This window comes from Tauraco erythrolophus, chromosome 8, assembly GCF_009769465.1.
Source record: "Tauraco erythrolophus isolate bTauEry1 chromosome 8, bTauEry1.pri, whole genome shotgun sequence".
Lineage (NCBI taxonomy): Eukaryota > Metazoa > Chordata > Aves > Musophagiformes > Musophagidae > Tauraco > Tauraco erythrolophus.
Window position 1 is genome coordinate 19,743,954 of NC_141472.1, and position 13,491 is coordinate 19,757,444.

The following is a 13,491-nucleotide window of genomic DNA, read 5'->3' on the forward strand; positions in this document are numbered from 1 at the left end:
TGCGGATCTCCCTTTTTAAATGAAAAGTAAAGAAGGGGTCCGGAGCCTGGAGCAGGACCCCCCGTCTACCCACGCGGAGCCAAGGGAGCTGCCGGAGCCGCTGTCCGTTCTGCCCGGGGGAAGCGGCAGTCCCCGTTAGCTCCCAGCTGCGCCAGCCCGCTGCCCCAGCCCGGCCCGAAATTGAGCAGCAGCGTTCGGGGCTGGCACCTTTCCCTGAATCCTCATAAATAAAACGGTAAATAAGTTGCAACGGAAAAAACAGCGGAGCTGCGTCGCCGCGGTCCCACGTGAAAGGCCACCTCGGGTGCCCCGCCGGCCGCAGCTGCCAGCCGCCCCGACGGCCCCGGCAGACCCGTCCGTGGGGGGCGGCGGGTCTCATGCGGGACCGCCCGGGGCACCCGCGGACGCGGCGGCGGGGGCGGCCAGCGCCTCCCGGTCCCGCTTCTTCTGCTTCATGCGGCGGTTCTGGAACCAGACCTTCACCTGGGCGTCGCGGAGGCGCAGCGAGCGGGCCACCTCGAGGCGGCGGGACCGCGACAGGTACCGGCTGAAGTGAAACTCCTTCTCCAGCTCCGTGAGCTGCCGGGTGCTGAAGCTGGTGCGTGCGGGGCAGGCGGGAGGCTCCCCCCCGCACGGCGCCGCGCCGCCTGCAACGCCGAAAAACACCGCGCTTCAGCGGGGACAGGGGAAGGGAGCGGGGCGGGGAGCGGGGCCGGGGCAGGAGGGGGACAGAGGGGAGCCCGGATGGGAGCACCCCCCGCCCGCGCCCCGCCGCCCCACTCACTTCTCCCAGGCGGGCTCCGCTTCGCTCGCATCCACTCGAAGGTGCGGGGCGCCGCCGGCGCCGCCGCGGGGGTCGGGGAGCCGGGCGCGGGGGCGGCCCCGGGGCAAGGCGAAAGGCGCCGCAGGCCCCCACCGCCCACACCGGGGCAGGGGCGGCCGGGCCCCGGCAGCGGCGGCAGGCGGCAGCTCCCCGGGAAGATGGACGTGGCAAAGCCCGGCGGCCCGGCTCCCTGGGTCGGCCGGTAGCCGGAGCCCGGTGCCGCGGGAGGGGTGGCCGCGTACCCTGCCGCCCCCGCGCAGGCGGGTTGGGGGGGGGAGGGCGCGGCGCTGGCCGCGGTGCCCAGCGCCAGGAAGGCGCCATCCCCCCGCCGAAGGTAGGGGTGCTGCGGGGTCCCACGGCACAGCGCGGGCGGGAAGGCAAGGGGAAAGTACCCCAGGTCCATGGCCTGCGGGGCACCGCCGAACCCCGCCGGACCAATATTGCCCTAATAAAGGGCCGGGAGCGGAGCAGCACGTCCCGCCCCGCGGCCAATGGGAGCCCGGCGGGGGGAGCCCGCGCTGGGGGTCCCGGGCACCGCCGGCTCCCCTGCCCACACCCGGCTGCCCAGGGCCGGCGTGGGGCTGCGGGTGGGTAGCCCCTCCGAGCCCTCCCGGGAACCCCTCTGGGGCAGGGCCGCTCGCTCCGGGCTCGGAGCCGCCGCGCACTTCGGAGCCGTTTGCCGGGAGTTTGGGTGAGCCGGCGCTTTGCCGCTACCCGAGCTCCCGCCCCAAGGCTCTGCCCCCTCCCCTTGCCCCGCTGCCGACCAGGCCCCCTGGGGCTCCCACGGGAGTCCACGCAGACTGGGGGAGCAGCGGGGGGCGCGGCGGGCTGCGCAGGCACCCCTAGGCTGTCCGCCCCCGGGGGTGGGGGGGGCTTGCTGCACCTCGCGGCGCTTAATGGTCTTGCTCCACCAGATAAGTGCTCTGCAGCCTCTCAAAAGTGAATCGCCGGGCTGCCCCCGTTAATGGGCTTTCGTTTTTCCCTTGGCGATTCGGCGTTGTTTACTGAGCGTTTGCAGCTGGCAGAGAGTGCAGCGAGTTGCCCTGCCCATCCAAACCCTCCAACTCTCTCTTTTGGTTTTCATCCCCCTGGAATGGCAGGGAACAGGAACAAGCGTGGAGGATGTGAAGCCTGGACTCCAAAAGTGATCGTCGTTCCCTAAATGGCTCCAACTGACACTTGATCGTCCAGCCTGAGCTATGCATATGCTTGATTTGGATAATGATGGGTTTCATCCAACTTGTCAACTGATAACTACATGTCTTCTACTATGCTTTGAATTAGACATGTAACCTTCTAAGTCTTAGGAGGTGGATGTGGACTCAGCTGGGAAATGCAAGGGTGGTACCTTCTTAAAAAAAATATTTTATTTCTAAACAAAAGCATGAAATCTAAATGCCTTCATCCATCATCGGCCTCCTACTCAACAGCCCAAAGAGCTCTACAAGCTCTTGGCCAAAGTGCTGCTCGCTGTGGTCAGGAAGAGGCCACAAATCTTGCGAAGACTAGACATGGTGCCAACCATGGAAGGGCGACCAGGATCCCCAGAGAAGGAAAAATTCCACTGCATCTTTTGTGGATTTTGGAGGGTTGGGCTGGTGGCAGGGAAGGGACACCATAGGGAGACACAATCCAACCATTTCACTGACTCAGCCTCAACTCTTTCCTGTGGAGGCATCTGCCCTGCAGCTCAGCCCCAGCTGCCCCACCGTTACACCCAGCTGATGGTTCAGAGCAGGCCTGATTTTCTCTCCTGCAGAGGCCCTGAGAGGACACATCCCTGGGACAGGCAGACAAAAGCTCTCAAGGACACCGAAGCACTTCTCCACATATGGGCTCTGACCAGCAACGTGGCCTATCAGCCCCACTTTCTCCCGAGCTCATGCATCCCATCTGCTATAAAGCAACTATTGCAGAGCAAAGGCTGGCTGTACGGGTTCCTGCTTTAACATGCTTGGGACTTGGAGTCTACAGACAGAGCAGTGGCTGTAAGGCCAGAGACCCAAAGTTAGGTCTTGCCCAGACACAGACTTGTTTGCTGTTCCAGGCTGTGCTACCCTGCTGCACTTATAATGGGATATCACCTGCATTTCCATTTGCAGGGGATGCGGGTATAATTAGATCAACAGTTTAAATCAAATACACTTTGTCAGGAAACCTACATTTTGAGGGAGGAGTTAAATTCTGGATGATACAAAATTGCTTAGCAATCAGAGCAGTTTAGAAACCCATGCCAATCAGAGCAGTTTAGAAATTGTAATTTTCTGACAAAACAGTAGCGTGGGAATGCCAAGCTTTCTCTTTAGCAGAGAAAGGTTGTCCTCACAGGAGAGCATCTGTGCTCTCCAGTCTCCCCTGCTGTAAAAACTCCTGCCTGCCGTGAAGCAAACAGCACTGGCTCTGGAGGAGGGCTGCTGCTTTACTTGAGTCTTCTGTTTGCAGAATGCCACTGGTTTAATTACACCTAAAGCTGTGTTTTAAACGGTGGAAGAGCTGTCTATGTTTGCACCAACATACGATCTTTCCATTCACCCAGATGGATTCTGTTACCGAGTTTCTCGTTAGTTACCTGTTTGTTTTTGCAGGACTGTTCAAGGATGAGGAAAGCAAAAATCAGTGGCTAAACACAGGCAAAGCATCTCATGTTGCAGCTCTGGCTTTTGAGGGGGATGCAATTTTCTACACTCCTGAATTTCACAGTGATCACACTTAAATAGCTCAGTCTCAGTGATACAAAGTTGATCGACTGCAGCTGTTTTTTTGCAAGAGGTCTGATGAGAAAGAGTCCCTGGAAGTCAAAGGAGGAAGAAGAAAAATGGCTTAAAAAGAAGAGTGGGAGGAATATGATGGTGTCAAAGGCAATTTGAGAATGGCTGGCAGGCTTAGGGATGTCTGTGCAAGCAGTGCAGTGATGGCACAAGCAAGAGGAGCTGCTGGGGCAGAAACCTTTGGGAGAACAATGGACAAAAACAACCCCTGTGCCACCACACTTCTGGAAACACGTGAGCCATTGCAAAGCCTGGGACAACCACTATGAAATTAAGAGATGATGTACGAAGACATCCAGCCAAAAAACCCTAAGCCCTGTTGGGTGCAGACACTTACCAACAGTGCCCTGGAGAGGCTGCTTGAGCAGCACATGTGTTGAAGGCAACGGCAGCCCTGAGCCACAGGGACTACTTTGAAGTCGGTGTGTGTTGCCCTTCCTCTCTGGAGCATGCCTCCACTCTCTGTGCTTGTCTCAATAACTAACACACAGGAGATTCAACAGCTCCCTCCCTCAGGAAAGTGATGTGGAAGGTCTGGTTCAAGCATGACCTTGTCCTTGCCCCTCTGCTGCCACGACACTGCCAGCTGGGGACAGCTGTCTCTCAGCAGTATGTGGAAATGTACATCCACGGTGTGGAGACAGCCAGGGAGTGGGTGGGCATCCCCAAGAGAGGTAAGCAAACACTGGGGATTTAAGCAGCGTCCCTGTGAACACAAGCAAACCGTCAAAGGCCCCTAGGAGGAAAGCTATCCGAGAAGGAGGAAAAAGTCCAGGGAATTTATTTTGTGAAGTGTGAATAAAACCAGGGAAGGTCAGAGACCATCTGGGCAAAGAAGGGGAACCGTCCTGCTGCTTCAAGAGAGTCAGGATCAGCTCCAGCACAAGCACAGCCTTTCCAGGTGGGCAGGGCATTTCATGCTCTTCACGAGGAAGGCACATTTCACTCTGCCATCGCTATTTTCCTGCCACAAGCTCCCCTTTCCTGGCTGACCCCTGGGGCAGTTTCACTAGGCCTGGGACAGGGACCTCTGCTTTCCCAGTACATGGAATTAACTACAAAGATCCTCTGCATGAACACAGGGAAGAGGAAAGTCTCTCCCTCCTTCCATAAGGATTTCCCCAGAATAGTAATTCCACACAGGTCCCTGTGCCACTTAATGCCCTGTTTCCTGTCCCATGGCTGTGAATTTGGTATAAAGGAAAAATTACGCATATTGATAACCCAGAGGTATCAAGGTAAGCCATACTGCTGGGTGCAAAACAGAGACATCAAAGGGTTTGCAGATAAGAGATTTCTGCCTTGCCTAGCCCTTCTTGCTGCCAAAGATCCTAAAAGGTGGCCCAGGTTCCTTGCAGGAAGGATCAAGGCTGCGCACCTCACTCAGCATGGGGTTGTCTACCCTCTCCCCAAACTTCTGCCGTTGCAAGAAAAACTGCACATCAGCAAATAAAGGAAAAATGAACCCCAGTGTTCAAATTGTACATTCAGGAGTATTCTTACCCAAAAGACCTCCATCCTCCCTAGCACAGATCCTGTGCTAATTTTGTTCGTCTTTGTGCTTATGCTCATTGCAGCTGAGCCTTTCTGGGCTTCATCCCAGAGCAGTTCAGGGAGCTCCAGGATTCTGGGCTCTGAAGGTGGAGACAAAGGCCCAACTCTGCTCCTGACTAGCATTTGCAAGGTCTGGGGATGTGCAGGCACAGACACCTCGCCATTTCCCCTTTTGCTTCTCAGCCTTTGTGACCCAAGGGGCTCGGTCCCATCCTGCCACGTTACTCCATGGCTCTTGGGCTCCGGGATTGGGCTCTGCCTCTGCTGGCTGCGGTTTCTGGTGCTCTTGGGCTCCAGGACTGGGCTCTGCCTCTGCTGGCCGCGGTTTCTGGTCAAGTCCCAGCTGGCTCAGGCCCGAACAGAAGTAGGAGAAACCGCTGCCGAGTGAAAAGTGCTCATCATGTGATTGATGACCCTTAATAGATCCAACTCCCTCCCTCCCCCACCAGCCCCACTCCCAGCGAGGACCATGGCATACCCACTGCTGCTGCTCACACAGGAATGGAGAGCCATTGCCTGCTCAGGCATTAACCTGCCTCTCAGTCCCTGGAAAGTGGCTGTGGCCAACAGAGCTCTGGTCTAGCCCATCTCGTGCCTTTTAAAAGCAGAGGTAGCTGATCCATCAATATACGACATCACGTGGTGTTCAGCCAACCACCGCGGCCCTACTTGCCCCGGCAGCACCAGCCCCTTTGTGCTGCCCGTCTGGCTCCAGCTTTTGTTCCCAGGCAGGTCTGCAGCAGCAGCGCTGGACGCCTGGGCCTCTCCGCTGCGCAGCACGCTGCGCCTTCGCCAGGCTGCCATTGTGTGCGGCTTCTGGGCACACACAGCCGGCTGGCACACAGAATGATGGCGTCGTGACCTGCAGCTCCTTCCCTCCCTTCCCGGCTGACAGCTGTCAGCAAGGCACCTTCAGTGGCAGCCTGGCAGCCCCATCCCCTTTACCCTCTTTTTTCCCTAGCTGAGAAGTCCCTTCTGCACCTGGACCTCCCTGCAGGCTTTTTCATAGGGCTTCCCATGGGTCTGGAGGGGTGCAGAGACCGCAGTGGTGGATCCTGCCTGCCTTCAGACTTTTTACCACGGAGCTCAAATCACTCAGCTGGTCCCCAAGAAAGTCAGGGGGCTTCTAGTTTGTGCTGGTGGGCTTCCTCTTTCTTAGCCAGCCTCCCCCCTGCCTGTCCTTGCCTCCTTGGTATGCAGCCACCTGCGTCCTCTTCACCCATGGACAAAGTTGCCTGCAGCCCCGGGTGACACAGGTGTGGTCCCATGATGGCAGCCATGTGGGGTGCCCCAGAGTCCCTCCCCAGCCTGCCCAGGGATCAGTGCTCTGCCCAGGGAGCACTTGCTAATGGAGCAGGAGGCATTTGGCTTTGTTTTCCCAGCCTCATACAAGTGGCACCTGCAATACAGTGGCATCTCTGGGAGCCCCTGGCTCTGCCTGTCCAGGTACTGCTCACCAGGCCCAAGGCAGAGGGACATGGATGGGATCCCCCTCAAAAGAAACAGGGTGCAAAGGGACAGCTCAGCCCTGTATTGACTGCACAGTGCCAACACAATGCCTCGTCTCCTTTTTGCAGTGTGGAAACTGCTGCGGCCCCATTAAATGGTGGGTTACTGTAAGGGCCAGACCAACAAGTGGAGACCCAAAACCCACTGATCTGTACACAGGAGAACCTGCACGGCCTTGCCGAAGCTTGGTGCACCCCTGATGCCTCTCCACCTGTGCTGTCGGCAGCTCCCCATTCCAAACACTGCTGCAGTGCTGCTGGCATTTAGAAGCTCTGACTCAGTGACCCTGTTACGGGTCTGGAGCAGATGGAGGGAGCAGGGAAGAAGGGGAAGGGGTGCTATGGCTCCTATTTGCAAAGAAAGGCAAAGCTAGGATCAGCTCCAGGCCTGGCCTTGGCTGATGAGTTGTGTTTTAAATGGGTGGCCGGAGTTCAGCACATCAGATACTGTTGCAAAGGAGCTGAGTTCCTATTGAGTGTGAAAGGGGGTTGTTTATAATTTATGGGTTTTAAATGATGGGCCAAGAAAAAGTCTGGCTTGTGCCAAAGTGTGTCTCTCCTCTAGATTGCTGATGCTTGTACAAACATTGTAAAAATGCCAGCGATCTCGCTGAAGTCACATTACTTCTAATAATTAGGTTATCATCACGGACTTCTATCGCGTTACAAACGAGACACTTCTGCCAGAGTCACGGAGAAGAAAGTGAATTTATTTACAAGAAGATTCCCTCTCACACATGCTCCTCCTCCTCCCCCACTGGAAACCAAGTCTGCAAAGCTCATCTCTCTGCAATACGAAAATAATTCAGGGCAGCGTGCCTCAGTAACACCTTGTTCGTGGTCAAGGTTCCTCTGAAACCCCCTTCTTCCTCAGATTTGGGGAAGGGCTATCTGCAAAAGGTCTTTCCTTTCTTAACAGATTCAATGAAGGACTAATAGTGTAAGTCAGAGCAGACACTGTCTGAAGAACAGCCTACAGAGCACGAAGGTGAGAAACACTTGGGAAAGCACATTGGGTCACACCAGGGATGGCCCTGCAGAAATGGTGGTGCCTGGCCGTTTTGCAGACAGAAACAGGTGATGCAAAATACGTTGTGTTTTCAAGAAGACACAAAAAAAACTACATGGACAATTTCAGTCGTGGGTACATTGATTACAGAAAGTTTTGGAGATACAAACATATATATATATTTATGGAACATTATAGAAGTATAACTCACGAGTGGTGTTTTGCCTTACTTTCTGCATTGTATGTATGTTTTGTTTACTCCTGGATGGAGCTTCTAAGAAACAATTTGTGTGAAAACTTCCATAGAAAACAATTTTAGGGCTCAAAATGTTTAAAATACATCTCCGAACAAAGTTGTTTATTCTGTTCTGTTTTGTTTACAGATCTACAACACATATATCCAAATTTGCTTGTGTAAAAGTGAAATTTAACAAAAGATACACTTGTCAACCAAGCACGATATTGTTAAAATCGCACAGAGGGGAAAATAAAACTCTAAGTAATATTTTGAATCGTTACTGTCCAGCCAAACACCAGAAGGTGAGGAAGAAAGCAGGGAGGAGAAAGAAAAGAAGAAAAGAAAGAAAGAAAACTTGTCTGTGTTGACTAGAACTGGAGGAGTTAAAATATTTCTCACAATAGGAATTCCAGGTCCTGTCATTAGAGGATGGAGTAGGAGCTGCAGTGTTTGTCAAATTGGGAAGTGGCGCGTCAGGCGGTTTGGTGGGGAAAACAGAAGTTCGGATTAATCTTTAACTCGACACTTTTAGAAAGAGATAAGAACAGTCTTCTCGGAGCGACATGTACGGTCAGGAAGAGACTTTAATGACAACGTTTACAAAAGAAGTATCTCTGTAAATCCAGCGAGGGATTCGACACAGCCGTGTAACTAGAGAGGAGGAAACACGAGGGTTCAGAGCATCCTTCCTTTTTTTTCTTTTTTTCTCCTCTTTCCCCCCCCCCCCCCCCCCTAAATTCTTCCCCGTGTTAGCTGTCCCGTCCGTGGCGGAGAGAGGCGGCGGTGCCCCTCGGCCGCGGGCACAGGAGACGAGCCCATCCTCGCCGGGGGAGCGCGGCGGCACCGCCCGGCCGCTGCCCGCACCCCGCCTCGGCGGCTCCCTTTCGGCTGTGTGTATCTGATTGTCAATTTTCTTTCAAAGTTTATTTTTATGAAAAACAAGAGGAAAAGCTCGGGCTTCCAAAGATGTCTAAAAAAAATGATTTATGGTTAGTATAAAGACAACGGAATAAATAACAAAGGAGGCGGCAGCTGCTGCGCGGATTGCTATGGAGACCCTAATGAAATTAGCACTATCAGAGGGTTTCTAATTTTTTTGCGTTCTAAGCTTCTAATTTCTTTCCTATTTCAGATAGCCAGAGTGTAATTTAAAAAAAAAAAAAGAAAGAAAGAAAAAGCCCACCGAAATAATAATATGTGCGATAGATACCCAGTCAATAAATAAATGTTAACCTCACCGAGGTTTTTGTATGCAGGATTTGATCTGAAACAAGATGGCCAAGCGCCCCGCTTTGTAGGTCGCCTCGTCAAAGGGGGTCCTCCTTCAACTAAAGGTGGCTTCACCCGGCCGAGCCAGCTGCCAGCCAAGCCACCGAGGCGCTCGAGTGGGGCCAGTCGGTTAGAAATAAATACTCTAAAAATACTTTCGATTTTTTTTTTTTTAAGTGTGACGGCTTTTTGTGTGATGCCACAGCTTGTTTTACTCTATTAATGACTTACGACTCGCTGTCTTAATTAATCCTTACATAAACTACGAACACCAGCCACTGTTACAACTGTTCAAGACTACTCTCTCAACTAGCTCAGACCGAATATACTAAATAGGTGAAATGTAAGTCACCGCGGACCTGAATCGCTCTCCCGAAGTACTGGTGAAGAAACTCTACGAATACCCACATAAATACATTAAGACGAGGATAAATAATCAGTGGTACAAAAAAAATGCCTCGCTTAAAATAATAAATACATATCATTGAGTCCGATGCGGTCCTTACGTCACGGAAGGATTCATAAATTAACTTCTCTGTAATAAGCTTACGCGCGGGCGAGTTCCCACCGCTCACGACTGCTCTAAAACACCTCAGCATGACGCGCTGCTAACACTACGGCATCTCTAAGACTTACCTTCAAGTACATCATTACCAGCTTATCAGTCCCTCGGTTCGCAGTATATTGCACGGCCACGCTTAACACAGCTCTAAGAGAAAGGCTCCTGCTCACGGACCTACTCGGGGCTGCGGAAGAAAGGAGGGAGCTGCTAGGGGAGACAAATCCACTAATACTGTTGGCACTCGAGACCAAAGTAACACTGTCCCGTCAGAAAAGTGAGGTAATTGAGAGGGGAGCGGGCCCCGCCGGCCGCCGCCCCGCTACAGATGCGTGAGCTTGGGCGCCTCCTGCATCCGTCCCTGAGAGGTGTGGTGAGAGGAGAGGTCCGTGTAGGTGGGGTGGGGGTCGCAAGGTCCGTGGTGGTGGCCGCCGGGGATCTGGGCGGCGCAGCTGTAGTCCACGCTGGCGGAGGAGGGGTGCTGCAGGTGCCCCAGGTTGAACATGGGGCCCGAGGCCGGCATCGAGTCCACGAAGTTGCCCCCCACGTAGACGGGGCTGCCCTGCAGGCTGGGGTTGGCGAAGCCGCCGCCGCCGCCGCTCTGCATGGGGTGGGGGTCGTACTCCGCGCCCGCGTAGCGCTTCTGCTGCGGCAGGCAGCTGCTCAGCGGCGCCGTGTAGGCGGCCAGCCCGTACATGCTCTGCTGGGACTTGGCGAAGGAGGTGGGCGAGGGCGCGTCGTAGCTGAGGCTGTTGACGCTGGGGAGCTGGCTGGAGTAGCCGACGTGGTTCGGGCCGCTCAGGGGGGGGCTGCGGTCCGGGGACTGTCCGACGGGGGAGTGCATGATGCCTTTGGCTTTCTGGTCCTTTTTGTACTTCATCCGGCGGTTCTGGAACCAGATCTTGATCTGCCTCTCGGTCAGGTTCAGCAGGTTGGCCATCTCCACCCGGCGCGGCCGGCACAGGTAGCGGTTGAAGTGAAACTCCTTCTCCAGCTCCACCAGCTGCGCGCTGGTGTAGGCTGTGCGCACCCGTTTGGAGGCCGGCCCGGGGGGGCTCTTGTCCTCGCAGCTCTCTCCTGCGGGGTAGAGGCACAAAGAACCGTTGGTGTGTCCCCCCCGAAAGCCCCCACGGGGTCCCCTGGAGCCCTGCCGCCCCCTCCCACTCTGACGGCGCCCGGGGAGGGAGGATAGGAGGCCCGAGGGCGGCCTTCCACCCCTCCCTGCCCGGTATACATCCCCCCACACACCCCACCCCCCCCCCCCGCAGCTGCCTCCCCCTCCCCGGGACCCTCCCAGCGGCCCCCCGTCCGGGCACTGCCGGGACCCGTCGGGGCCGCGCCTGCCGCCGCGGGGCTGGACGGGGGGAGCAGGGCGGGAGCCCCCAGCCTGCCCCAAGTGTGGCCTCCGGAAGGGCTAGGACCTCCGAGCCGGGAGTGGGGCGGGGGCAGCTGGAGGAGCAGGGGACAAGGCGCAGGGCCGGGGGGTTCAGCCCGAGGACCTCCGTCTGTCTCCCTGGGCCGGCAATGGGCCGAGGCGGGGGGGAATATGGGACTACCTGAGGGGGCGCAGGTGCTTTTCTGCTTGGAGTTCTGCCGGGACTCTTTCATCCAGGGGAATATCTGCTTGCTGAGTGTGGCGCTGGCCGAGCCCGAGGAGTTGGGGCCCCCCTTGGCTTTTTTCGGAGGGGGTGCGCTGGGAGGGGGGTTGGGCGGGGAGGAGGGCGGCAGCGCCGGGGGCTGCTGCTCGCCGATGCCCGGGGGCTGGCTGCCCCCGGGGCCGCCCCCGGCCGTCCGCATGCAGCTGCCGCTCAGCTCGCTGCCCTTGTGGGCCGGGGCGCGGCCGGGCGCCGAGCCCTGGACGGAGCAGGCGGAGCCGGGGTACTCGCCGTCCAGGCCGGCCTGGCCGTAGGGCTGGTGGGCCGCGCCGTAGGGGTAGGCGTCGGCCTTGCTGTAGGTGTAGCCCCCGAAGAGCCCCGCGTTGTCGTAGTAGGCGGCTTTCTGCATCCTCCGCTCTGCGATCGCCGAGGCCCGCGGCCCCCGCTCAAATAACATTGACCGCCGCCCCGCGCCTCACGTCGTCGGCCCGGGCCACTCGCAGCCACCTGGGGAGGGGGACAGCGGGGACACAAAAGAGACCTTCAGTGGCGGGCGCCGGCTGGGAGCGGCCGGGCCGGCCCCGGCACGCCCCGGACCCCGGGACCCCCAGCCACGGCTGGGCGAGTGGGCCCGGAGGCAGCGGGGCAGGATGGGGAGAGCAGCAAGGAAGGAGTGGGGGACACCAGGGAAGGACCGGGAGATATCAAGGAAGGAGCAGAGGACACCAGAGAAGGACCAAGGGACACCAGAGAAGGAGCAGGGGAAGGAGCAGGGGACCTCAGAGGAGGAGCAGGGAACATCAGGGAAGGATCAGGGGACCTCAGAGGAGGAGCAGGGGACCTCAGAGGAGGAGCAGGGGACCTCAGAGGAGGAGCAGGGGTCATCAGGGAAGGAGCAGGGGACATCAGGGAAGGAGCAGGGGACACGAAGGAAGGAACAGAGTCGCCAGGGAGGGAGCAGGAGACACCAGGGAAGGAGCAGGGTCACCAGGCAGGAGCCAGGGCAAACCAGGGCACACTAGGGAGAGAGCAGGGCACACTAGGGAAGGACAGGGGGACAGCAGGGAAGGAGCCACCCGAAAGCGATGGTGCTGGGGACACATCCGCGGCACTTCCTAGACGCCACTTTTTGAGGCGTTTCGGGAGATGTTTCCTTGCTTTGTTTTGCCTTTGGACCGTTCTCTCACGAGTTTCGCTGGCTCAGCGCCCCGGTTGCAGGCGAGGGTTCTCAGTGAGCAAGGCGACGCCGCGCTGGGCGGTGTCCCCCGGGACCCCGCCGGCCCATTTCAGCTGGGAGCCCCCCGGCGCCCCTCGCCCGCCCACCCGGCACGCGTGCGCACCGCCGCGCACGGCTGACATGATGGATTAAACCCGGGGCTGCGGCCGGGCAGAGGCAGAAAAATCCCGTCCCCTTTGTAAACCCGGCCTCCTTCTTCCCCCAGATTCCTCCGGAGTTAAAGTATAACCGCCGCCATTCACTCCCTTCACTTTGCACTATAAAGGAAGTCGCAGGTCAGCTACCCTATTTTAATTCAGTGATGAATTAAATTCCCTCACCCAACGTTTCTCGTCCCGTTTATTTGTCCCCTGAACAAATGCCTGAACCTGAGACACTGGAGATATTTTTTAGGGGTTTCGTTTCTTTTTCCAGCCTACAAACTTATGGAACTCCCTTCCCCGCCCCCCGATCAGGCGGCTCAGACCGAAAACGCACGGTCCCCGTAGGGCAGATGTTTTGGGGCATGATGCTGTTACCTTTCCCCTTGCTGCTCCCGAAACTTATCTGCGCTTGTTGCAAGATAGAAAGAAACTCGTCTGCGATTTTTTGCGGCTTTTTGATATTCCCTGTTCTTATTTTTCTTGTCGGAGAGAAGTTTTCTCTGGCATTTTTAGAAATTTTGTAAATTAGTACATACTTCACCTGACAATGTAAGTCTGTAACTCAAGGTATTTTAAGAGTTCGTTGTATTTCTTCAGGGTTATTAACATACCAGAGAAGAGTAGCTAGACATTTTTGAAGTGTTCGATAATTACAGTTCTCCAGACCATACTTAAGCAATCCTACCAGACTACTGCCCTTTCTCCTGCAGCGATTGGTACCGCCAAGTACCGCTGATCTGTTCTCTAACATTCATGGGGAGACACGTCTGTATAACTCAGAATAACCT

The 13,491-nt window shown here is 56.4% G+C and overlaps 2 protein-coding genes across 2 annotated transcripts; both read right to left on the bottom strand.

Annotated features, from left to right (window-relative positions):
• Positions 1-375: 375 nt before the first annotated feature.
• On the bottom strand, positions 376-1,226 carry HOXD1 (homeobox D1). Its single transcript, XM_086616093.1, has 2 exons — positions 785-1,226; positions 376-647 (listed from the first exon to the last, which is right to left on the bottom strand). The coding sequence occupies exons 1-2, from the start codon at positions 1,224-1,226 to the stop codon at positions 376-378; spliced, it is 714 nt and encodes a 237-aa protein (XP_086472219.1).
• Positions 1,227-10,050: 8,824 nt separating this feature from the next.
• HOXD3 (homeobox D3) lies at positions 10,051-11,780 on the bottom strand. The gene is made up of 2 exons (XM_086615384.1): positions 11,285-11,780; positions 10,051-10,805 (listed from the first exon to the last, which is right to left on the bottom strand). The coding sequence occupies exons 1-2, from the start codon at positions 11,778-11,780 to the stop codon at positions 10,051-10,053; spliced, it is 1,251 nt and encodes a 416-aa protein (XP_086471510.1).
• Between the last annotated feature and the right edge of the window lie 1,711 nt (positions 11,781-13,491).